General features: G+C 36.2%; 1 protein-coding gene across 1 annotated transcript in view; it reads right to left on the minus strand.

The window, feature by feature from the left end:
- SEMA3C (semaphorin 3C) overlaps positions 1-27,837 on the minus strand; it is a 182,808-nt gene that overhangs the window by 84,302 nt on the left and 70,669 nt on the right. Inside the window, exons 3-5 of the mRNA XM_045052314.1 lie at positions 11,378-11,538; positions 9,972-10,034; positions 409-528 (exon numbers count right to left, since the gene is read on the minus strand). Of these exons, the coding sequence (XP_044908249.1) occupies positions 409-528; positions 9,972-10,034; positions 11,378-11,538 (344 nt within the window). The remainder of the gene's footprint in view (positions 1-408; positions 529-9,971; positions 10,035-11,377; positions 11,539-27,837) is intronic.

A 27,837-nucleotide genomic window follows, 5' to 3' on the forward strand; every position in this document is an offset into this window, starting at 1 on the left:
CCTGGCATCCTGCTTTATATATCTCTTACAGGTATCTCATAAAAGTTTACCAAGTTTGAAAGTTAAATAAAAAATCACTTAAAATAGGTTTAAGAAAGTGAGTTTATACTACAATATTTCTATAATGGAATAAGCATTTTTGATACCTTCCTTTCTAAATAATTATAAAATTGCATCACTTTTATTTCCTTTGTCTCTTGCAGATTTTTTGTTCAGAAGTTATATAAAACAGCTACACTCTAAGTAACTTGGGGGGCAGTAACCAAATGGAATATATTTAGAGTTAAAAGGGCTTGAAGGTTTTTAATGGCTATTGATGATAATTCCAAGTTTTTACTCTCAAATACAGTTTTAAGAAATCTTTGAAACTCATACCATAACTAAAAAATGAAAAACTTTTACACTTACCTCTGATCTTCTCCCTCTATTCAAATAAGTACACACTGGGCTGAAAGCCCCACTGCCACAAACGTACAAGTGGGTGCGGTTGAAAGCTTGAATTACACGGACGAAGTTCCCACAGCCATGCTAAAAGAGTAGGTGAATAAGCAGTTAGTAATAAAGGACTTTTACTGCTATTTCTAAGTAGTCCTGTCATACTTCGCTATATATTTTCCTTTCTGCTCTCACTTTTTTGTTGTTGTTAGGAGATAACAAGAGAACAACATGGTTTATTTTATTGGTTTACTTCAGCAAGAAGGTAGTTCAACTTAATGAGTAAAATGGCGTATCTGTCTCATATTTCAATATTTTATATACTGTGTAAGTTTTTATGTTCTGAAACTTTATGAGCTTACTCTTTACCTGAAAGAATTGAGAAATTGAAAAGTACACCAAATTGTTTCCTCAAATTTTCATCAATATGTTATACACACACACACACACACACACACACACACACACACACATATTATAAACATGTTTTTAATGAAATTGTGCTTATACAAGGTCCATGTCATCGTGAGTACACAATGGCAAACACTATTAGCTTTTAGAGTTGGTGAATGAAACAAGCCATAAACAAAATGCCAGCACTGTGATGCGATTATTATCTCTCTGCCCTTCATCCCCTAAAATACCTTCTTCCCTAGTCTTCTTTCTCACCTGCTCCTACTCCAACCATTGGAAATGTTGCCATTGATTCACTCAATGAAATGCAAAATAATTATTGTACTTATAAGTTGACTATGACCTTGCAGAAGTATATAAACACAGTCTGCACCAAAGGCAGATCCCTGTGACTGAAGTAATCATTGCATGTCTATATTGCTATGTTCACTAGACTTTGCTGACCACAAATTAATCAAGCCTGAAACTGAATTTTGTTTTCTTTGCATTTTTTTTCACAAAGAACATCATTAAAAATGTTATAGATTATAAAATTTTTTTATAAATATATTAAAAGTTAACACTGGTTTTCCCATGGGTGGTCAGACAACATATATTTCTTTTTTCTCTTCCAGGTACCATATTATTAATTTTTTATAATGCACATCTATTATTTGAAAAGTAAAAAAAAAAACAATTCTGTTAAAGTAGAAGTTAAAGATTTTAGAAGTTAAATTTAAAGTCAGTATTATTTTACATTTTCTCAAAATTTTCTCCTTTTATATAAGTACTTGCCAGCCATTATATATGCTTAATTTTTATGTAGTAATTTTATACATATGTTTCTATTATGCATTTTATTATGAAATAATCAATCATTAACTCAGCTGCCAAAGAAACTAATCCTTACAGACCAGACTATACACCTATTTTTATTTTAAGACATTAAGAATTTTTGTTAAATAGATAGTATCACTGTATCTTGACACCTGTTTATAGAGGTACTTGGAAATTGACTATGTAACTGCAGATGATAATGTGTTTCTCTGTAGAAAAAGAATAGATGAAGTATGGTGTGTATATAACATGTCTACATTAGGGATATCAGTGAGCAATGAGCCTTGTGTTTACTTTTTTCACATCCAAGTTTAGTTATTCTAGGATTCTGTATATACTATTTTCCCATAAGACATGAATCCAATTCAATTCTATTAATAACAGATTATATGTCCTCTTGAGTTTTGTAGACAGTTTACTATCATGAATGATTGGTATTGATAAAAAAGAAGGATGACACTAATATGTCTTATATTTCAAGTACAGATTATACTTGTTTCATGTATATTTCTATATACATTTTATACTTACTTATTATAGCCAATATCTGTTGATAATTTATTATGTTCTAGACATTGGAATGATCATTTTATATATTTAACCTGTTTTTACTTCCCAGGACGTTTGATTTTTACCTTTATAGCTCGTATTTATTGAGAGTACTTTATGCCACTTGGGCATTTAACATTCATTAAATTTGTACAAGTCCTTTTAGAAAAATGAAGCTTAGAGCTCTTTTAACTTGCTTAATGCCATTGATCTAGAAACAAGTAAAACAGATTTTCAAACACAAATATGTCTAACATTAAATCTTGTACTTTTGGGGGTGCCTGGGTGGCTCAGTCAGTTAAGCATCCGACTTCAGCTCAGGTCATGATCTTGTGGCTCATGAGTTCGAGCCCCGCATCGGGTTCTGTGCTGACAGCTCAGAGCCTGGAGCCTGCTTTGGATTCTGTGTCTCCCTCTCTCTGTGCCCCTCCCCCACTTGAACTCCATCTCTCTCTCTCTCTCTCAAAAGTAAATAAAAAATTTAAATATTTAGAAGAATCTTTAAAAAAATCTTGTACTTTTAATCACTTTGTATTTTGTCTTTGGGTGAGGAATCCACACTTGGTAGAGTGGAGTTTTTACAAGTTATTGATATTTACAGAGCTCTTAAGCCTTTGATATTAATTGTTTTTTAATCCTCAAAGCAATGTTCCAATTAAAGTATTAGTTCCATTTTATTGATAAGGAAATTGAGTCCCAAAAAGGTTAAATGAAGTGCTCTAAGTTTTATTAAGTGACTGAGCTGTGTCTTGAACCATGGCTAGCCTCCAACATCCAGCTTTCCTAAAGAAAGGGGTTGAGGGACGCCTGGGTGGCTCAGTCGGTTGAGTGTCCGACTTTGGCTCAGGTCATGATCTCACAGTTCGTGAGTTTGAGCCCTGCGTCAGGCTCTGTGCTTACAGCTCAGAGCCTGGAGACTGCTTCAGATTCTGTGACTCCCTCTCTCTCTCTCTCTGCTCCTTCCCTGCTCACACGCTGTCTCTCTCTCAAAAATAAATAAAGATTAAAAAAAAGAAAAGAAAAGAAAAGAAAGGGGTTGAGGGGTGCCTCGGTGGCTCAGTCGGTTAAGCATCTGGCTCTTGATTTCAGTTCAGGTCATGATCTCATGGTTCACGAGATAGAGCCCCATGTCAGGCTCTGCACTGACAGCAGGGAGCCTGCCTGGGATTCTCTGTCTCTCTCTCTGCCCCACCCCTGCTTGTGCTCTTTCTCTCTTTCTCTCTCTCTCTCTCTCTCTCTCTCTCTCTCAAAATAAATAAATAAATAAATAAATAAATAAGAAAAAAAATTAAAGAAAGGGGTTGATTAACCATGAGACAGATTTTCAGACTACCTGATGATGCTCAGTGTGCCCCACCAACGTTCCCCAGAGAGATAAACACAAAGGAAAAAAAAAAAAAAAAGCAAGTTAATTACTGAAAATCATTTTCTAGTTACTTTCCATTTCCATAGTTTCTGTCCACGTTATTTCTGATTTAGACCATAGCAACAATATCATTCTTATCCAGCAAATACTTACTGAACTCATTCTATAATTTGCATATCGTGTCAACGACACTGAAATGAATAGATTCATCCTTTCAGACGAAGGAAGCCATGATACATCAGGCTTAGTAGATACTATAGCGGAGTTACACTTTTTAAAAATGTGCTATAGGAGGAAAGAATCCGAGAGAATGAGTAATGCTGACCTGGATGTAAAGGGTTTGAGAAGGGGGTGTCATTTTAGCTGGAACTTGAAGAATAAGCAGAGATTTTGATAGGCCAAAGCATAAGGAAAGAGCATTCCAAAAGAAAGTAGAGCATAAACAAAATAATGGAGGCATGACAGAGCAGGATTTACTTTGAAAGTGGTGCCTAGAGGGGATAGTGAATTACTGTGTGATGAAACCGGAGAGGCAATTAGAGTTGGCCTGTCATCATGCCACAGTCTTCAGATGGGAAGTAGACAGTGGATTCGTGTATAAAGTTCAGAGCTAACTGACCTAGGTCAAACTTCAGCTTGACCTTTCAGTGGCTGTTTGAACTTGAGACATTTACTTAGCTTCTCTGTGTTTCAGTCTTTTTATCTGTAAATGGTGATGATTACATTTGTTGTCAGCAATATACTAATAAGCTCGTGGAATAGTGTCTGGCACATAATAAATATGCACAGTGTCAGATATTGGACTCTTTCATATGTATTTTTTATTTCAGTTGTTAGGACAAATCCGGTGAAGTGGACAGGGCATTTGTCCTGCATGGAGATTAGTATAGGTTCTGATCGTAGCAGACATCTATGAAAGGTTTAGAGAATGAGCCTTCAGTGCAGTTCAATACCGTGGATGCTTTTTTAAAAAATTCCTTTTCAAAACTACTTCCTGGTACAATGCTGTATGAAGTATAACGGTGTTAACATTATGTAGAGCATAATACCATTTTATTTATATACCTATATATTTCAAACAATAAAATGCTGAAAAAGTATACCCCGAATCTTTTAAAAATGTTTATTTATTTTTGAGAGAGAGAGAGAGAGAGAGAGAGAGAGAGCATAAGCACGCACATGAGTCGGGGAGAGGCAGAGGGACAGGGAGACAGAGAATCCCAAGTAGGCTCCTAGGCTGTCAACGCAGAGCCCCACAAGGGGCTTGATCTCCCAGACTGTGAGATCATGACCTGAGCTGAAACCAAGAGTTAACCACTTAACTGACCATGCAACTCAGGCACCCCTACACCCAATTTTTAAGTTGTTACATTTTGATAGTGGAATTTTTTAATTTATGTACTAGTAATATACCACTTAATATGCTCTATATACTATTCTAAGCTCTCTTCAAATATTAACTCATTAAACATCATAACTCATAGGTACTATAAGAATGCCCATTATGCAGACAAGAAAACTGAGGCACAGTGAGGTTAAGTCTACAGGGTCAAAGAGATACGAAGAGATGGTTTTCTGTTGCTGTTTACATGCTTCTCTAGGCCTTCAAACATTTCTGCATTGAACATACATTTGTTATGATATTTTTAGCATAAATGTTTTTGAAAACGTATCCTGGAACACAGACGTGGACTTTAAAAATATTGACTCTTTATGGCCCATACTATGCAATGGAGGAAAAAAAATCCCTCTTATTCTTTTCTTCTTGGCCTACACTTCTTTGGTCTAGACAATAAATCAAGATATATGATAAATGTATTTCTTTTAAAATTTTTAATGTTTATTTATTTTTGAGAGAGACAGAGACAGAGCGTGAGTGGGGGAGGGGGGCAGAGAGAGGGAGACACAGAGCTCGAAGCAGGCTCCAGGCTCTGAGCTGTCAGCACAGAGACCGACGTGGGGTTCAAACCCATGAACTGTGAGATCATGACCTGAACTGAAGTCGGCACTTAGCTAACTGAGCCACCCAAGTGTCCTGATAAATATATTTCTAAAGAAAATAGATTTTCCAGTAGTTCGGGATCCTTTGGTCACATAAATATGGAAACTGACACTCTACAATTAATAAAAAAAGTTTGACATTATGTGCATGTAACTCACATATGTCTAAATATATGTAATCCTGCTTAAATTTTCAACAATCTCTTACAGTATTTACTTAGTGCATTCATTATGCCCTATCTCATTGGATATGTCTGACAGCACGTGCTACTGTTTAAGCTCAATTTATTTAGAGTATGAATAAATTATTAACATTTAGAAATAAATGAAGCATGTAGGAGTGAATACATATAGGCTCAGAGGGAAATGGGAGGCAGGTTACAGTCTTTTAGCTAGGCAGAAAATTAGTTCTATTCCCACTAGGACAATGTATTTTCTTTATAAACCTTAGTTTATTATAATATTATGATATTTTATTTCTGGGATCAAACTTTAGCTTCTCTTGAATTATTGTCTAATAATTAAGTGTTATTTTTTCTAGCTTTAATTAAAATTTGGTATGTTAAAAAATCTAAAGGAATAAGTGATACTTGATTCCATGGTGTATATTTTCTTTTAGTTGCTAAAGCAGTATGGATTTTAATTGTCAACTAGTTTAAGTTTTGCCTAGTAGATGATTACTATAATATTTAAAATAAAAATATTTTAATTTAACCAAAATGAACTTCTAAAATAAGTGCATAATGAATTTATTACAAACATTATTAATTGAAGGGCACAAATACACTCATCATCCACCATGTCCTACCTCTAACTCCCGACAATCACTTAAAACAAATTCCCAGGCTTGCTTGTTTCTATCTCCACTTTTTCGGATCTTGTTTAAATTTTATTAAGTGTCTAGATAAAGATCTGAGCACAGAGAATAATGACACTACACAGTATTTCCAATCAGTGAGTGGAGGGTTATAGTTAAAAATGCAGTGAAATATATGACAGAGTGTTTCAGGCATACACACAATAACAGCTAGCCCAGTCCTGGGTGGGCAGAGAAGACTTCCCAGAGAAGTGACATCTGCACTGTCACTTGAGAGGAGGAACAGATGATTTCCAGGCTAAAAAGATGGGAAGATAATTGAACAAGGAGAGAGTCACATGTGATTTGTGCCAAAGGCGGAAAGAGGAAAAGGGTATAACTTATTTGAATTTCAGTATCACTAAAATAAAATAAAGAGAAAGGTTAACATAGACCCAACACAGTTGCCATCGAGTCTATCAAATCTTCCCCAAATATCCCAACTTTAGTGTGTTTTTTCTTTGTATTTTGTGTGTATACTTAGCATTTAGCAAACTCTTCCTGGTGAAATGGCATGCTTTATCAGATAAGAGTTCAGGATCCAGAGCCAAAATGTGCCTGAGCCAGGCAGTGGCCTCCTTCCCACTTGCTAGCAGGGCAGGTTTGGTAAGTTCCTCACTCTCTTAGTGAGGTCTCTTGATCTTAAAAATGTGAACGGTGACAATAATGTCCATCTTGTAGCATTGTTGTGAGGATTAAAAGAAAGCCTTAGAACAGTGCCTGGCTCACTCTATTAAATGTTGGCTACTATTATTTGATAGTTATTGCATATATGTTTCATCATCTCTAGTATATTGTAAACACACCTAAAGGTAGATGCTCTACTTTGGTTTCTTCACAATGGCTAACTGATTTCTACAAAATAAAATATTTAATACCTCTGTTTTTAAATAAAATATTATTAGGTATTTATTGTAACAGAATTAATATTAATTCTTAAATATTTAGTTTTATTAAAGAATGTAATAAAAATGTCATGCTCTAGAACTGTAAAGACTGATTTAGCATCACTTTTCTACCACTGGTCTTTTTTTTGTGGCCTGATTAAAAGACACTTCTCTATAAGTATTTCACATGTATGAAATGAGTTAGATTCTCTTCTCTTGCAAAGACAAAACATGTATTTGATAGAGTTAGGCTGATTATTTCTCAGGACCCAACAATGTTGGCTGTACTGGAAGAGAATTCTTCACCAGTTACTTCTGTTATGTATACTACTTTGCAGTATAGCAGAATTTAAAGATATCCATGAACGATATTACAACATGAGTAAACTATGGGAAAATGTAAGCATGTATTGAAGATTTCATCTAATGACTCTTAATTATAAGAAAGCAAATGACAGAGCATTTTTATTTTGCCAAAGGGAGAAAGACATCAAATGATTTGGCTGAGATTCTTCACAAAAGCAACAGCAATCTTTGGAAAGAGAATGTGCAATGGTATCTAAATCCAACATATCCTGTCTTTGACAGTTCGTATGAATGGGAAATGAAAATCTTTTTGAACAAAGAGGACAATTAAATTCAGTAATTACAGCCACAGGATATTACTGTGGCAAAGGGCAAGACATGATAGGATCCATAAGAATGGCTAAAAACTTTATTTTAGGGAGATTAAAATGTTAGAGAATAAAAAAATATTTAAATTCATGCATAATTATAGAAATAATAGTTTCATGAGACAAAAAAAAAAAAAAGACTTCTCCACAACATTATACTTCACTCTACTACTGGTTCCCTAGAAGACAAGTATACACATTTCTCTGGATTTTTTCCTGTAGACTATGGCCCAGCAGATCTCGTGGGTAGCAAATATGCCTGTGCAATTCCTTCAGCCCATTTTTAAATTTCCCTTAAAAGATCAGTTATAAAACTGAAAAAGCGAGACCCAGAGCTAAGTCACTCCCAGTGAGCTCTTTCAACAACACCCTCGAGTGAGACCCAGAGATACAACATGTCAGAGTCTTCCATGACTCTGTCTCGCACCAGGCGTTTTCTGAACGTCATACCTGGACTGTTGAGAGTCACAGAAGATAAAATTTTAATTCCCATGCTTCCTTTTCCCACAATAATTAGTTTTTTCCTTGAGCCACCTTGATGAATCTCTGAAACCCTCACTCTCAAGGCTCAGTGCATAGACTGAGCCGCTGAAATCAGCATTTCTTATCTCTACACTTACAATAAGTGCTTAGTCAACATTTTTCACACTAGCTCAAGGTCATATTTCTTTCTTTTTAAATTTTTTTTAATGTTTATTTATTCTTTGAGAGAGAAAGAGAGACAGCATGAGCAGGGGAGGGGCAGAGAGAGAGGGAGACACAGAATCTGAAGCAGGCTTCAGGCTCCTTCTGAGCTGTCAGCACAGAGCCCAACATGGGGCTTGAACTCACAGACCGTGAGTGAGATCATGACCTGAGCCAAAGTCAGTCACTCAACCAACTGAGCCACCCAGGCACCCCTCAAGGTCATATTTCTTTAGACCTCAGATTTCACTGTGTGTATGTGTGCGTACAAGTACTAGTTTTTCTATCCAACTGCCATATTTAAATTGCATACCTGCATAAGCACATATTTCTATGCTCATTTGATTAACGTTGACTTCTCCAATAAGATAATAAAGTTGAGAAGAGTCAGATTGTGCCTATTGTGGCACAAATTATGTCTGTAGCAATTAATACTATGCCAGACACATAATAGGGGCTCAATCAATATTGGTTGAATGAATGAGTGAAAGAGTGAATAAATGCATAAAAAACTTCTCTACCAAATTACTTGTAAAAGAGTGGGTAATTCTGATATATGGTTCCATTATGATATTTTCTGTGATTTGAGACAAGATAAGATGACATACATGTTTCTTTATATAATTAAATAACATATACATTATAGATCTGCTCCATGTATTTATAATATTCAAGAATCAGTTAATATGTCAGTTTCAGCAGATTGTTTGTAGAAATCCATACAGATTTATTTCTTAACTCTTTACATGGAATTCCACTTAAAGGTATATAATTTGTACAAAAGTTGCATACTGAACATTTAATTGATGTTCATATCTGCCTTGGTTTTTGTTTCTGTAGTTATTTTTAACTAACAAAGATACCACTAATCATTGGTGATTTACGCCTCTGGAATGTGCCGGCTCACCAGTACCCTTTTGCCAAGATCTTTCTTTGGAAAAGCCCACATGGTATCTGGGAGCTTCTCCAGACACTTGCATTATCATTATTTCAGCGGCCTGCTGAGAATTCTGCAGGTTGGATCCACTGGAACAGAGGTTATTGCTGAAATCCATCATGAAAAGTGTCAGAATGCAATAATGGAAGCAATGCAAAAAATTTTTACCCGGTCAGGAATTCCTAAGTTACAGTGTTTAAGAGTTCCAACTTCTTTACATTTACATTTTTTTGCCATGCGTCCAGCAGAAGATTTAAAACACCAACACCCTTTGTCTTACTCTTGGCTGCACTCAAGGTACATGGATTCAAAGACCAAATATTTAAGTTTTGGGTTTTTTTTAGGCACTCACTGTGGGATCTTTGCCAGCCATTTTGCACTCTTCGACTTTGATTGTAGATGCTGGCCAGAAAACCTGCTCAGAAAGGAAAATAAAGGTTGCATAATCTCACTTGTATATATGACAGTCATCATTTACTTTATCCTAACACATTTCTTTTAGGCATTCTATATTTATATTTGAAGATCTTTCTTCCAGTTTATGAACTCAAATTCCTAAAGATTTTATGACTCCCACCAATTTTCCTTTAACAAATGCCTTTCAATAGTATATGCCCATTTCCTAATGATATATATTAAAATAAGGTCATTAATGTATACAATAAAAGGTGTATTTCCTTCCTTCTATAGTACACTTTTCTCAACTGTTTATATCACAATGAATTTACACTTATATTGCTATTTTGGTTTAATATTGTTATTGGTAAACCACACAGCCACAGCAGTAGATTTACTTAAAACAGGTCTCTAGGTACTTCAATAGCTAAAATAACTTGGACTGCATCCAAGAGATTCCCTCTCTAAAATACTCTGCTAGTGTTCTCAGTAACTGTACCCTTGGGTCAAGTCTCTGATGGTGATGATTATTGTTTTGTTTTGTTTTGTTTTGAATTTCCAGCTCATTGACCCTTGTTAAAATAATAAATTCAGAAATCTTGTTGTGACAAATTTTTAACAATTATTTTGTATTTTTTTACTCCAATAAAGATAAATTTATTTCCTTATTGTGAAATAGAATGATAAATATAGGTCACACTTGTTCAAAGAACAGTGTCCTTAATAACTATATTCCTTTTAATTCCTTTAAGCCTTGTTGGATTACATACAGATGACAAGGTAGATCTTCCTTTAGTCTGATCATTTCGTCAGGCTATACTGCATGTTTCTCTCTCTCTCTCTCTCTCTCTCTCTCTCTCTCTCCCCCACACACACACACACACACACAAATACACACAGGAAGTATTTCTTCATTTAGTTTCAGTTTTTAGAGTGTTAAAATCTATGAAGCTAGACAGACAGAACTGACTTGATTATATTTTCAGTTCATGAAAGAAGCACTAACATTCAATTATTTATTGACATGTGGCCAGTAGTTTCTATAGTTCTAATGAAATACACAATTTTTTCATTGTATGTGAAAATTTTTTTTTAATTTTTTTTTCAACGTTTATTTATTATAGGACAGAGAGAGACAGAGCATGAACGGGCGAGGGGCAGAGAGAGAGGGAGACACAGAATCGCAAACAGGCTCCACGCTCTGAGCCATCAGCCCAGAGCCTGACGCGGGGCTCGAACTCACGGACCGCGAGATCGTGACCTGGCTGAAGTCGGACGCTTAACCGACTGCGCCACCCAGGCGCCCCAAGATTTTTAAATAAAACAAAGTCGACATGGCCCTAATGAAAATAATTAACTTACACTCAAAGGTTCTTGACTTATATTGTTAATATTCAAGGAAAGAATGTGATCTTTGCTGCCCACATATATCCGGTCCTGATCTTCATCCATTAATAATATCCTGTAGTCTAAAGGATGGTGGGACAGGCTGAAGTGTTCAGAGGTCTTGGTTTCTCGAAGCTCTGAAATAGTGAACAGCACAGTGAAAATAGAGTATCCTGGTTCTACAATTCTATTATTTTAATGAAAATTATTTTATATAAATATTTACTAAGAAAGTTAAGATCTATTTACCTCCCTACAATAATATATTAATTTTAAAATAGAATTGTGTTAGTGGATATTTTTATTTTTTGCCTCTTTGCTGAAGTAAAACATAAATAAAGCAATAAATGCAATGCTATATTTTATGGTAATACTATTTTATTGCAAAATTATTCACATTTTGCAAGAATCCCAACTCAGTTTTATTACTGGCTATCATCAGCTCAAAAGTAAAAGAGATCAAACAAAAAAATTTAGTAAGTGAGCAGACTGAGCAAGAAACCAAAAAACAAAAACAAAATCATTGACAATGTGATGTCTTCTTAGCTTCTCTTGATATTTTATGGTTATACTCAATACATTTATCATTTTAGGATTGGTATTTCCTGCTTACTCAACATAATTCTAACTAGTTTGATATTTTTTTTCTATAAATTATGTGAAAACAAGCCATACCTCATTCAGAAGTCAATGCTGTTTAAATGAGAGTATGCCTATGCCTATATCAAAAAGAAAATTACAAATATTCAGATGATCTGAATTTTTAGATTTTTTACCTCAGTGATCACTGACTCATTCATGCTCATTTAACTTCTTTTACATTATGGGTAAAATATGTGCCTGTATAGCTGAACTTTGAAGACTATGGATGTACCATGAAAACTTAAAAATCAATAGTCATTATAGCAGAATCAATTTTCTTCCAGTCAAAATGCTTCTTTGTACAATTTAAGACTTTCCCATTCATTTTTTCAGTTTTAAATTGTTGATAAATTTGAACCATCCAAACAATTCAGGACTGATTTTTTCTTGGGATTATGATCATAAGAGAGTGACAACTCTAGAAAGCAGTTTGCTTGCACATTTTACTCTTTCAATGATGTACTATTTCTAAATTTTAGACATTGAATCACAAATACACTTCTAGAAATTCCCAATAGCACCTTCTAATAAGAGTTCCCAAGAAAATCAACTGAATTATTACATGTAAATGTTTGAATTTAATGAAGAGAAAGTAGTCAATAAATTCTAATATTATTACTGTTAGTATTAGTATAGTATTATCAATTTGAATCGCTATCAAAAAGATGTATGGAATTAGAACAAGTAGATACACGTTTTTCTATTTTTCTCTTTTTCCTTTAATTTAAGGAACTAGACCCCTAAAATTACTAACACACGATCACAAAACATAGTCTCTGATGTTGCGTCCATACTTTGAGAGTAAAGTGTAGATTTTTTCTATGTGGAAAAAAACCATTAAGAAGTTATAAAAATACTTCAGAAGAGTATTGAGAAGTAAATCATGAGAGAAGATAAGAACAAAGGACATTGAAAGATGATTTAAACAAGAGACTAGATGACAGATCTGGAAACAGGAGATTTGAGATGCTGAGCGCTGTGTGGCGTGCTAACCTAGTTACAATTCTAAGTTACTGAGCCTCAGTAGGTCTCAAAGACAGACAGGTGATGCTGTTGGCAGCAGTGGTGCCGCTGGCCCAGAAACTGGAACAACTTCTTTCATGAGGAGAGCAAGGAAGAGTAGAGGGATGTCATTCAGGAAAAAAGTCAGCCCCTCAGAGTGGCCAAAATGAACAAATCAGGAGACTACAGATGCTGGAGAGGATGTGGAGAAACGGGAACACTCTTGCACTGTTGGTGGGAATGCAAATTGGTGCAGCCACTCTGGAAAACAGTGTAGAGGTTCCTCAAAAAATTAAAAATAGACCTACCCTATGACCCAGCAATAGCACTGCTAGGAATTTACCCAAGGGATACAGGAGTACTGATGCATAGGGCCACTTGTACCCCAATGTTCATAGCAGCACTCTCAACAATAGCCAAATTATGGAAAGAGCCTAAATGTCCATCAACTGATGAATGGATAAAAAAATTGTGGTTTATATACACAATGGAATACTACGTGGCAATGAGAAAGAATGAAATATGGCCCTTTGTAGCAACATGGATGGAACTGGAGAGTGTTATGCTAAGTGAAATAAGCCATACAGAGAAAGACAGATAACATATGGTTTCACTCTTATGTGGATCCTGAGAAACTTAACAGAAACCCATGGGGGAGGGGAAGGAAAAAAAAAAAAAGAGGTTAGAGTGGGAGAGAGCCAAAGCATAAGAGAGTCTTAAAAACTGAGAACAAACTGAGGGTTGATGGGGGGTGTGGGGGGAGGGTGGGTGATGGGTATTGAGGAGGGCACCTTTTGGGATGAGCACTGGGTGTTGTATGGAAACCAATTTGACAATAAACTTCATATATTGAAAAAAAATTAAAAAAATAAAAAAAATTACCTGTATTTTCTCAAAACAAAACAAAACAAAAAGTCAGTCCCTGCTAGGTCAGAGATTCTTGGTGACATAGGGGGGGAAAATGAAAGAGTTCAGAATATGAGAGAGAATAAGGAATCCCAACAAACGTCTCTCAAAAGTTGCAAAAACAAAGACGGCCTTGATTTTGCCTAAAATTCAGGAGACATAAAGCTTGCTTTTCATCATATGGAGGAGATTCATGGCTGTACATTTTTTATATAAAAATATCAGGAGAAGGTTATAACTTGGGGTGAAGAATAGATGTTCGACATGTAGCCGTAAGTAACACTCCAGTGAAATACATAGACTAAAGAAGTAAAATGTGACTGAGTTCATGGCCTCTGGGGCCCAACTGCTAGAGTCTGAATCCTAGCTCTGCCATTTCTATATATACTTGGCAGGTGCCTTTTTCCCTCTGTACTCTAGTGTCTTCACGGGTAAGGTCAGAATAATAATAGTACCTACCTCATAGGGTGTTGTGAGGTTCAAGCATATATGATGCTGATATACATGAAGTGCTTAACAGAGTGTCTGTCCTATAGGGACATGGGTTACATTATTATGACTTGGGAAAAGACATCAAGTGTCAGCCAGAAAAGTAAGAAGAATAATTCCTTACACATGCAGAAAATATAGAGGACCAGATTGCCTGACTTTTATTTATTCATATGTTTAATACTTCATTTTTTTCACATGGAGAATGTACTCAGATTATGTGAACAGGAGTATAAAATAATAAGTCATTTTTAAGGAAAATAGTTTGCTTGAGGGGCAGGATAATTTTGAAGTATGTGAGTCTGGAAACCTAACAGATGCTGATTAGTCCAGATATGATGCTGCTGAAGACCTGATATGCTAAGAATGGAAAGGAAGAGTTGATGTACAGAACACTTTAAAAAAAAAGGATTTGGAATAATTTTATATGAAGCTGGTCTTGGGGTAAAGGGAAGCTGTAAACTGAGAACAGGAGAAATGAACGTGCCTTTACTACTTCTGGGAGATGTGAAAGGGAAATTTCTTTGGTACAGAGATTACTTGAGTGTTGATAGCTTAAATTCAAATCAAAGCAGATATGTCCCATGAACATGTAAAATTAGAATATTAACTTGCCATTAGAAATATCTAATCTGAAGGTAGAGTTTTGCAATTCTTCTCATGGATGATGTGAGTCTCTGAGAGTAGACAGCTCTGAGGAAGCCCTGAGAAGACACTCTGAGGGGAGTAAGTCTAAAGTGAAAAGCAAAACACAGAGATGCATTGACTGTTTCATCCAAAAAGAGAAGCTCTGTAATTGAAACTGAAGGTGCATCATGACGTATCGGCAGCAGCGTGATACTGTGGTGGGGGTATACAACTGGGGTCAGACAGTTCTGAATTGAAATCCTAGCTTCTTCACTTATTAAGTATGTTATTTTAAGAAAACTACCTCACTTTGCCCAGTTTTGATTTCCTCATCTATAAATTAGTTATATTAATACATAGTTCACAAGATGTTTCACCAGCACGCAGTAGAGGATCAGTGCGTGTTCTTTTAACAGGAGACACTGTTGACCTTCCATCTAAGAGATAATTTTCCCCTTCTTCCCTGTAGGCAGAGTGGGTCTATGCCGACCACAGTTGTCCCACCACCCCCCAGCCAGTGAGTGGTCTATATGTGACATGTGACTAGTTCTGGTCAATGAGATTTAAAGGGAAGCCTTCTGCAAGGGTGCTGGAAGAGGTTCCTTCAGTTTTAAAGACTGGCATAAAATAAGAGGTGATTTCTTTTCTGCCTCTGGACATTGGTATATAAGGATATGATATCCGCAGCAGTTACAGCTTACCAAGAAGATTGCCAGCTGAGAATGGCAAGCAAAAATTTTTTCAAAAGGAAAAAAAAACACCTGGATGAAGAAACGATTTGATCTCTGAACCAACCCTGGAGCTACTCAATCACTGGACTACTTCTGTTATATAAGTTAAAAAAAAAAAAAATCCATACATTTTCATTTCCTGTTGTTGAAATTCTTACTGGCTCACATATCTTCCAGGTATTCATAGCCCTTACCTACCACCTTCTCACCCTTTCTATCATAGTTTGTTTAGTGCCACTACTTTCTCAAAATATTCCTTTTTATTTTTCTTTTTCCCTTCTCTTCTTAATCTATACTGAAATAAAACTAAGAGTGTGATCTTAGCTGAGGCTGAGATCTCAGCCTCAACTGAATTTTATTTGCAAGAGACAAACAATGGCAGTTTTCCTCTTCATCTGTTTCATCAGAAAATAATCAATTTCTTTCATTAATTCAAATACCAGAGGGAGCAATAATTGCATTAACTTAAGACCTTTCTGGTCCAAGGATTTTATCTATTTTTCTGAGCCATAAAGCTATCTTCCAATTTAATTACCTGCCGCCCATTGACAGTTGACAGCTGTTAACCAAGGAAGATTTACTTAAGAAGTGCCCTGTTGGAAACCTAGAAGCCAAGCCTATTTTGTTTAAATGCTATTTCAATTGCTGTTACTTAGCCATAATTGAACTCTGGAGCTTGGGAAACAAAACAAAACAAAACAAAACTCTTTTTTAGAAGAAAGAGATGAGTGCAATGGGACTTTTATCTATAACAAGAATGACTGAAGAATCCATAATTTTGGTTTAATGCAGATCCAACATAAAGGAATGATTGAATGATTTGGTCACAGATAGAGAACATGACTGATTTCATGATTTGGCTGGTGAGAGAAGTGAAGCACAATTACTGGCCTTTCATCTAAACAAGTCAAAGAGTAGCACTGTCCTATATTTCTTTAAATCTTAACAATGATGTCAACCTTTTTATAGCACTGGAGGTAGAACTAGTTGTGCTGTTTTTCAGAACATGCTCAACTGATTGAGAAGGAACGTTGGCTGAGAATATGTAGTATTAAAAAACACAGTGGCCCCACGAAGGGCAGTGCAGGTCTCTAAGTCCCTGGGAAAATCTCCTGGGAAATAGTATTAAAAAAAGAAAAAAAACACACAAAAAATGTATTGCATGCTTCTATCCTGAAATCTGTATTACTGTAGAGTTCTATGATGGAAAATTACTGTAATGCCTTCCATGCCAACGCTCCCGGAGGGAAAATTTGCAGCACAATATGCTTACCTGAAATTCATGTATTGACATGGATTTTTCTTCATATAGTTGAAACTACTGTTAGCCTTGAGAATTTAACCAAGGCTAGGAGAACAATACATTCCCCCAGAATACAAACCCTAGCAATGAAAGCTTCTGGGTTCACTTGAATATAGTCAATATATTGCTGTAGCAATTACAACATAATTTAATATACTGTAATATATTCTGTCTATAAATAACACTCTATTTCTAACCACGTAAGAGCTAACTTTTGTTCTCTGCTGAGCTAGTCAGAGATCTTAACATTTCTGTGGTGACCAAGTCAATAAAAACTCATTCAAGTGCTCAGAAATGTGATCTTGGTGGAGGAGGATGGAGAGTCTTTCTCTTTCATGAACAATACATATTTGTTAAGCTATTAAGTAGGGGAACTCATTCACTCAGAATACTACATTATCTTTGGCCTTTTATACATTACAGGTAGACAGAAGTTTACTTGATTGAAAATCAATTCCCAGGGGTCCCTCTATTAGAAACGTAAGCAGTGGTTACTTGTTAATTAGATTTAAAGTTCAGGATGTGTTATTAATTTATGTATCAATATATGTGTCAAGCCCTTATCACAGCTGACTAGACACTGCTCAAATAAGAGGACACAAATATGAAGATACATGCCCTTACAACAATTGCAAATCTTATCTTAACATTCTGTTATTCTGTTTGGCTAGCCCACCATGACCTTCTCAACATAAACCTTAGCTCTCCCCCAGGCAAAATGCACATCTACAGATTTCAAAGTAAAGCCTTAGGATATCTTTTACTTCAGAGGTATTGCTACTGACAGGATAATTTCCTCTCCAGAATGTCTTATCTCAGAAGAATTTTAAGTAGAGTGGGCTTAAATGACCCATCCTCTCCCCGAGGCTCACTATTCTGAAACTGGGTTAGAAACTGAACTTCACCTGTCCCTTCAGGACAAACAGGCAGATAAAGAAAAGAGCAGTGAAACTTCACCAGACTGAAAAGACAGCTCCTAATTCCTGTAGCAAAGAGAGGCTAGAAGGCATGTTGTTAAAACCACATTTGCTCAAAAATAATAGCCCCAAATAGCCACCACATGTGGGTTTACCATTAGGAATAGTGGTTCTATGTGCTTTATAAATGTATTTCATTTAATTTGCATTCAAAGCCTTTGTGTTAGGCCTTAATATTATTCCTGTTCCACACATAAAGAAACCAAATTTCAGAGAATTTGAGCAATGTAACCAAGGTCACACAGTAGTGAGTAAAAGAGGCTAGAGCCAGTATTCAAAGCAAGGGGAGTCCCTTAATCCATGAATTCAATTGAATATCTTCTTGTTTTTCAAATCAGACAGACTTCAACTCTATTTGTTGGGCTTCTATTATGTGGTATACATCTTATATTACATTCATACACCATGAATCTGTGCAATATCAAATGTAGTATAAGAAATGCTTCTGCCTCTCAAATTTTCTTTGCTAATCTGAGAAGCATGGCAGAGGGGGAGGGATGGGGTGACCACACTCCAAACAACCTGAGAATGATCAAAACTTCTCAGGGATGGTGTTCTTACGAAACCAGCATAGCAAGTCTGAGAAAGGCTACATGAAAATGAGATCAGAGTCAAACATCACTTCACATAAAGGTGAAAAGTTCTAGCAAAATGCCAAATGGATGAAAGTAGGAATATGGGAAACAGTTCTATTCAGTAAGCCTGACCAGGGAAGGACAACAGTAGAGACAGAATATCTCCCAGGAGTTGTGTCAGAGGGAAAATCAGCCAATATACAGGAGCCTTTCAGAAGGAAAGTTATTCTAGTTTGCTCCAGACAGTCCAGTTTTTTCCAGCAAAATCATCTATAGTACCTCTTCTGCACTCTCAAAGGAGTCATAGTTTGGATGTTAAATTATATGGTCAGTCCACTTTTAAGCTCCCTCTTCTTGTCTGGCATGGTTTTCCATTACTTTCAGAACAACATCTGATGTTTTTCGTGTCCTTACCATGATCTGGTTTGAGATTAGCTCACTAGAAAACCTCAATCATCACTATTTGCCTATTTTCATTGTGTTCTCACCCTTCTGGCCTTCTTTTCATATTTTTAAACATGCCTTCCTCCTTTCTGCCTCCGGGCCTTTGTGCATGTTCTTCCTCCTGCTGAAAGGATTCCTCCTGCCTTTTTTTTTTTTAACCTCCACTCATAACTCAAGCAGCAGTTTCAATGTAACTGAAATTGGATGCTTCATAAAGGCTGCCTTGATCCCCTAGATGAGGTCAGCTCTCCAGTCTGTTGATATTTGCTCAATTTCCCTCAGTGGTTTTCTCTTAAAGACTGCCTGGAAGATCACTTGAAACATTCTGAAACACCATGGATTGGAGGGTGTGGGACTAGACTGTACAGCTAAAACTGCCTCTGAATCCAAGACAAAGTTCTTTGTCCATTCACATTCTACCCTTTTTCTGCTATTTTGAGTCTTATGATCTTTTAATCTTGGTGAATTAAAAATTTTGAGCATGAGCCAAGGAAATGAGAAAAAGTGCTATCAAATTTCAAATATTTGGGTTTACATGATTATAATCTATTCCTATTAAAAGGTAAGGCTTATGGAGGCAAGAGGGGAGGATCGGTTTTGGAATTAGCCAACCAGAGCTGAAGTAACAGCTTTACCATTTGCTGATAAGGGGCTTGATTTTTCCCCCTCCCCCCAATCTCTCCCTTCTACCCACCCTGACTTTAGGTCTTAAATCTACAAAATAAAAGAAGAATGAGATTATTTATTAAGGATAATAATCTCTAATGTTCCCTGCAGCAATAAAAATGTCCATGAAAATAATTCCTTTTCCACTGTTTACAAGTATTATCTACTGTTGTACAATATCTGTAAAGCTAATGTAATCTTTCATATTACTATAAATCTGACAGGAAGAAAGGATATGTTTAAAATCCTATCTTAGAAATATGACCACAGAAATAAAACTGTGTCTCTTCTGGAAAAAATGAAACTAAACCAAAACCTAACTAAGGCTTTTCTTTCCCCTACCTAAAGCATACTCTGTTTGTGTTACACAGTTCAATCAACTGGAGAATTATACATTCTGACTTCCCTTCCTCCAAGCTCACTTGGGAGACATGAAAGCACTTTTCAAGGATGTTAGGTGTCAATCTCTGGCTCCTTGCATGGAAAGGGGCAGCTAGATTCTACCTCAAAGTATGAAGAATGTACAATTGGGAAATAGCTAAAAAGTCTTGAGATTGTCTGAACTGGGAGGAACTTGTGGAAAACAGAACCAAATCTGAGGCCATTGTGGAGCTGGTGCAAGGATGTGCTGAGTCATCATTATCATAGGTGTTCCTACTGCCAGGAGGGCTTCAGCTTCAGAGTGTCCACTTGAGATGTAAACAAGGGAGATAAACTTGTGGAGGAGGAAACACTTGATCTGACACCTCCTTTCTAGAACTCTTGACACTTGTGGAAAAACTGCCTTGGGGCAAGGTGTTCAAAAGCAGAAGATGCAAGGTAGTTAGCAAAACAAAAGCAGAAACACAAGAGAAAGCCACAAAAAAAAAAAAAAAAGGAAAGGGATATAATAACAGTTGGAGAATGGTGTAAATGAGTGCGTCTCTACCAAATGTGATATTATACTTTCATTACAATTGTTTAAGTAGAGCTTTGGAGATATAGAAAGCATTTTTTCATGCTGTTAAGTTTCGAAAGCAGGCTATATTCAATATGAAAACAAGACTAGGAGGAACAATTTTAAAATATTAGCGCTAAAGGTCTTTGGATGGTGAGACGTAAAAGTTTAAAGACAAGAAGACAATACCTCAAACCAACGCGTGTGTAAAGGGCAGGGGTGAAGAGATGACATGGTATATTATACCAGCAAAATCTCAGAGCACACAGAATACAACAGACCCCACTACTCCACGACAATCCCCCAAGGGACTATACCAGATCCATCATATGGAAAGATCCTTATGGTAGTATTGAATACTTGTCTATCCTGAAATTTGAACTATTTATTGGTTTTCCACACTTCCAACAAAACTTCCTTTGGATACATTGTGGCCTTCCAGTGGGAACTTCTAGTCAGTACCCTTGGTTGTAGCAAGAGTAGTAAAGATTCCATATGCTGAGTGAGGTCTCTTGTCACATCTCACCCCCCACAAAGTTTTCTAAACCTTCATGCCACAATTCTCTATGACACAAAGCTTACCTTTTATATAATATAGTATATTAGCTCTACACAAAATTAAAATATTTTTGAGGTATATATTTTTTTCAATCATTCAGTAGACAGTAGATAAGCCAGGGCTAGGTAAAAAGATAAACGTTCTTGGTCTCTCTCCTCAAAGTGGATAGTGCAGAATGGGAGAGATACAAACAGCTATGAGTACAAGAAGATGACTCAGGAAATCAAGGGAGCACTAAAGAAGGAAGGTCAAGGCCTCCTGGAAATAACAAGGAAATCTTAAACAGAAGGAAATGCTTGACGTTATTTCTTCATTCAACAAATATTAGTTGAACCACTTTATCTATTAAACTAATAATCACAGTGATAAATGCTAACATTTACCAAACACCAACAAAGTATGGTAGAAGACAGGATAAGCGTATAAGGCAAGGGTGGCTGCCACACATCAGGAGTCAGAAAAAGCTGCTGTAGGGAAGTGTCATATAAGCCATGGCCCAAGGAATAAATATAAGTTAATAAATAAACATTTTCCAGGGAATGGAAAGAGTTTGAATAGAAGTCCTGAGATGGGAGATCCAAGGATAATAGGAAGTTTTTGGAGGTTATAAAGAAGAGGATTTGGGTGAACTTTGTTAAGCAGAAGCAAGGAGTCAACCAACATGCCAAAAAGCAAACTTCTTGAATGTCACACAAGCAACAGGCAGGGATGCAAACTCCTTGTGTATCAAACCAAAGTGGCTGATTTTTCCTAAGCTGTGTAAGGTGCCAGTGGAAAAAAAGTCTGAGAAAGTGCAAGACATGATCACTTAGAAGTCTGTGGTAGGAAGATATTTCTGCTACTAAGGGGTTCTCAGAGTAAGATTATCTTCTGATATGATAGTGAGTGAATAAAGTAGAATAAAATATTTGTACAACTAAACTATAAGGTATCTGCATAGAAATGAATATGCATAGACAAAAGTCTTGGAAAATAACTGGGTTAACAGTCTTCTTCATGATGTGCTCAGTTAAAAATAAGAGTCTGATAATACTGGTGGCTCAATTTAAGCTTCTGTCAGTTTGAAGAATTATAATTACTCTTTAATCGAGAATCAGGCAGTGCAAACTTTCTCCACAGACCTTTATGATTTAAAAATATTCTCATCCAGGAGTCTGGTTGTACCACACCTAACTAAATGTTGAACTACACAAAGAAAGGAATCCCAGTTATCACTAGCTGGGAAACAGCTCTGTATTGCCAAATTTTTTTGATCCCTAGATTCTTTCAGGATGATGGAAGACCACCCACAACTTTTAGTAAGACAGACTATTTGGACTTTAATAACCCAGCTCTCCCACCAACCAAAATTCTTGAACTCTGCTTTCACTTGATGCATTCTTAAACCCATTTTCATTTGCACACAGAAAAATATCATAAACTGTATACAATAAAATCTCAAATCTAAAGAACCAGGCTTCGTGAACAAAGAAATACAGAGATGTTTTCCTAAAAAGACAGCTATTTTATCTAAACATTATTTCATTCAGTGTGACTCACTGTTTAGCCAAATTACTGCATTTGGCTTCAAAACAAAGAAACAAGTTGGAAAAATGTAGAGGACAGTAGAGACATGTTCATTTCACTTTAAACACATTTGCCAGTCATTCAGTGCAGAAAACTTCTTTTCTCCTTTCTTCTTTATCTCTCTCCCCTGACACTGTCTAAAATACAAGGTCAGTGACTCTCAGTGCTCAGCTGCTGGAGAAGAGACTTGAAGGGAGTCCTCGGGAGTGTGCCTCTACAAAGTAATAGAGCTCGCCTTTGATTCTTTTCAAGAGAAAACACAAAGGATCTGACGACGTTTCCTGCAGCTTTGAAAAGCCTAAGACTCATCATGTATACAATGGCTTGCATATACATTGTCTATACAATTTCTCTTTTCTTCATCCTAGATTGGGAAACCGTTTTGATTCCAAATTTCACATGTTGGTATTTTGAGATGGAGTGGATGCAGCATCATTCAGTCTTTCAAAAGAGAAGATTATTGTTGCACTTTTCTGCTTTTGCTCTGGAAACAAAATATTTATCATTCCTGGAGGCACTTCAAGGAGAATAGCAGAATATGGACACAAAGCATATTTATTTTACAAAATGCTATTGCATCCATGAGCCAAGACTGTCTCTTTAATTTTCAGAGTACAAGTAAAATCTTTTTGTGGAAAGAAGACACACTTAAAAGAGGAACTGACAGGCTATGGGAAACCAAAAGTTTGACCTGAGTATTAACAGCTCAGAGTTGTCTTTTTAATGGGGAGGGAAGTTTCATTCCACTGATTTATAGCCAGTTTTTCTCCTGAATCTCAAAAAGCAAAACATAGTTTACTAGGCAAAACGACAGGTGTAGCGAGTTGGGATGGTGTTATTTGAGGGATTTCACATTACACAGTTCAAGTGACTTAGCAAGATTAAGTAAAACAAGCCACTTTATGCCCTAAAACCAGAAAGTGGATAAACAGGTTTCTAGTTAGGCATTCGCCTTTGGTTTCTCTTCATCAAAGAAAAATACAAGTTGTACCTCCATAATTTTAAAGCTTTGCAAGTTTTATTACTCATAAATAATGAATGTAAGAATAACTAAGATTGTCTTTTAACGTCCTAGTGGACAATTAATTCAAGTTAGTACAATTCACGTTCAAAAATCATATTAACCTAAGACATACAGATAATTAAATGAAACTCTTTTTATGTTCTGTTTTTGTGCCTTTTTAACCAAATGCATTTCTGGAATAAAGTCTGATGTCTGAAGACAGATATATGCTCAAGTCTTGGCACTGCATCTGACTAGCTATGTGGCTTCAGGCAAGTTATTTAAATTATTGGTGCCTAAGTGCTCCCACCTGAATGATGGAAATAATACCTATCGTGTGGAACAATTATGCTAATAGGGAAAATGTGTGAAGCACCTGAAGCATAGTAGCTATCATTCATCAGTGTTAGTCTCTATTCCAAGATGAAAGTCTCCATTTTAAACAAGTTATTTGTGCACTGTCATAGCTTTCGGGCATTACTCTGCAGTGTTTTCTGAGCTGATCCTGCTAAATAAGGTCTGTGAATTAATGTCTAATTTATATTGAAGTAAAATTTGTATACCAATAACAAGTTATAATGCTTCCAAATTCTAGCAAAAATAATTCTCAAATTTCAGTGCAAAAGCAAATGATTCTTTTTTTTTTTTGAGAGAGGGTGACAGTGCGCATGCACACACACACAAGTGAGGAAGGGGCAAGGGGGAGAGAGAGAGAGAGAGAGAGAGAGAGAGAGAGAGAGAGAGAGAGAGAGACACTTTTAACAGGCTCCACACTCAGCATGGAGCCCAACATGGGGCATGACCCTGGGATCATGACCTAGCCAAAAATCAAGAGTCAGATGCTCAACTGACTAAGCCACCCAGATGCCCCAAAAAGCAAATGATTTTTTTGTTTGTTATTTGCTTATTTTTAAAGAGAGCAAGGTTGAAAGAGCAAGGGAGAGGTAGAGAGAGAAACAGAGTATTGCAAGCAGGCTCCGTGTAAGTGCAGAGCCCAACATGGGGTTTGAACCCACAAACTGTGAGATCATGACCTGAGCTGAAATCAAGAGTCAGATGCTTAACTGACTGAGTCACCCAGGAGCCCCAAATGATTTTTTTAAAAATACTTTTCTTCATCTTTTTCTAGTCTGTCTCTCCTAACTTACTACTCATGCTAGCTACTACCTACTGAGAATATATGAAGTACCTATCAATTTACCAAAAAAGTGTGCACTGCCTTATTTAATCTCCACAGCAATCCTACTAACCAGGTCCTACTGTTTTCTGCATAAATATATGAAAAAACTGTGGATGAATCTTGGGTAACTTTCCCAAGTTTTGGATGTAAGTCTGTGTGACTCAAATTCCATAGTCCACAGGCCCTCATGGAAGATGAGAACACATTCAGCTGGAGGACTTGGTCTCCTTCACTTTTCTCTTAGTAAAGAAGTGGTTTTCAAATTTTAATATACAGAAGATATATGTGAATTGCTTATTAAAAATAAAAATTCATAGGGATAAAAATAGTTCCTTCCAGAAATACTTATTCAGAGATCTGTTGAACACATCAAAATTGTGGAAAATTGCAGTACCAGGGTGATTGCCAAGGAAATTAACTAAGATCTTCCCAAGCTTGCCTCCTTCTTATGATTCAGATCTTAACTGGCACCTAATCTGAGGAATATCCCTGCTCGCTTTATCTAAACAATGTCCTCCCATTTTATTTTCTATGTCATAGAAAATAGAAAATAAAAATGTATTATCTTCAAGTCCTTAATATTGTTTCTGGCCTTAAGTCTCAAATTTATTCTAAATATTATGCTGTTTGGGAGAGAATTAATATCAGTATGTGACTAGCAGAATGGTTTTTGGAGTCTATGCATTTACGTGTGAATTTTTGACAAAGACAATGGCTTAACAAACAAAAATAATTTGACAAAGAATTTAAGGTGTTCCAAAAGATGAGGCTGTTTTTCTTCACAAAGCTTTGTGTGAAGATTACAGATAATTTATACTTTGGCTCAATTCTCCTGTTTCTACAAAGAATTTGGAGGGTCTCAAAAATGCATGAGATAGACACAAGTGAGAGGCACTGAAGGGCCATGCACAACTATATCATCTGTGCAGAAAAGCTTTCTCCCTAAGTTTTGGTACTGAAGATCCCCAACTGATATATGAATACAATACAAATCTTCAAGCTAATTATTTTAGATTCAAAACTAATTTTCCCTTAAAAGAAATGACTGTTATAAGCTGTACTAAAGTTCACAGTTTTCCCTTGCAAAAACCCATCTGCCTAATTATCATGTTATTACTAATAATGATAATGAAGCAAATGTTTGTCCAATAATATTTTCTAAGATTTTCCATAAATAATCATTTATCTTCATTATAATCCTATAAGTTCTGTCATGTTCAGTGTGGTCAGGGTGTCAGGGTAAACACTCTCATTGCCACATCTTTTGTGTCTTGCAAAATTACTTAATTCTTTGGAGCCTAAGTTTACTCATCTATAAAATGGGGATGATGAAATCATATATCTCATTGGTTGGTTAGGATTAATTAAGTTAGTAAATTAAAGTAGAACAATTACAGGCTCATTATTTTGCTGTAGTAATACAATACAAGGCAGCAGAAGATAACTATCTTTAAAGACAGGCACAGAATGGCACAGGAATCCATCATCCAACCTATAAACCAGGATATCATTCTCAATTCCTCCCTCACAGCCAATCAATCAGTTGCTGAGTGTTGCTGATTTACCTCTAAAATGTCTCTTGAATCTATCCTTTCTTCTCTATTCCAATTACCACTCTTTAATTCTAGACACTTGTAGTGTCATCTCTGACTGGATAATTGCATGAAATAGATAATTTCTCTGCCTGCCATCAGTCTTATCCTTTGTTCAAATATTTACTGAATGTTGGGAAAACATGGACACTTTGAGGCAGTCTGTGTTCTGGATGCTACAGATACAACAACTGTGACCCTACCCTACAAATCAAGTGGAATTCTCACATCAGCTTCATGTTTCCACCTGAGTTAACTACCATCTAAAAGTTAAGCATGATGATGGCTTTTACACAGCACTCCTGTCCTACTTTAAGTCTATTCAGTGACTTCCTATTTCTAAACTGATTATTCTGAGCATGTCAGAAGCTGTGGGGGCACTTTAAGAATCTAGCAAGTCTTACAGCCTTTCTTTTCCTCAGAAATTTCCTATGCGATTATAGTCATAAAATGCTGCACACTTCAGGATGTCACTGATACCCTGGAATTCATTCAGGTATCACTCCGATGTTCAACGAGGGCGGCGGGGGTGGGAGGGTGGGGAGGAGGTGGTCCATGTACCCAGGTTATAAATGTCCTATCTAAAGGGAAAATCCCATGCCTACAAGTTTGTAAAGCAAGGTTTTTCATGACTTGACCCACTCTCTTAGCGCCTCAGCACTAACACCTGGTATTTTCTCCTTGATCTTTTTTGTTCCTGCAGTACAGCTACCTGTAATGTCTGAAAAACATCTTACTATGTCATGCTTATCAGCTATGTTCACACTAGTCTTCTTTGTCTTACTTGCCTGGCTAACTTTTCCATATTTTTAAGGCTTAACTAACACTATAATTTCTATGAAGTCTTTCCCAATTCTCACTTTCTCCTGTGAGAAATGAGAATGACTTACCTTTATTAATAACATACTATTTTTTCTGGCACTAAGATGTGTTTTAATTACATATATTTAATCTTTGCACTATGAGATTTGTATATAATACTTTATGTCTTATAAAGAAACTACTGTTAGAGGAGTCAAATAGGGGCTGATCCACTATAGCTAAGGAGTAGTAAAATTGGGATTGGAATCCAGAATCCAGGAAAGCTTGACTCTAAAGTTTTTTACACTTTAACACTTTGAGTACACATTCATTCTTACACATATTAGACCTAACCAGACTCATTTTCCCCCAATCTAGGCACTTCTTAAAAATTTTATTATTTATTTTAGAAACTTCCAGAATACCTTAAAGAGAC

Source organism: Felis catus, chromosome A2 (genome assembly GCF_018350175.1).
Source record: "Felis catus isolate Fca126 chromosome A2, F.catus_Fca126_mat1.0, whole genome shotgun sequence".
Classification (NCBI taxonomy): Eukaryota; Metazoa; Chordata; class Mammalia; order Carnivora; family Felidae; genus Felis; species Felis catus.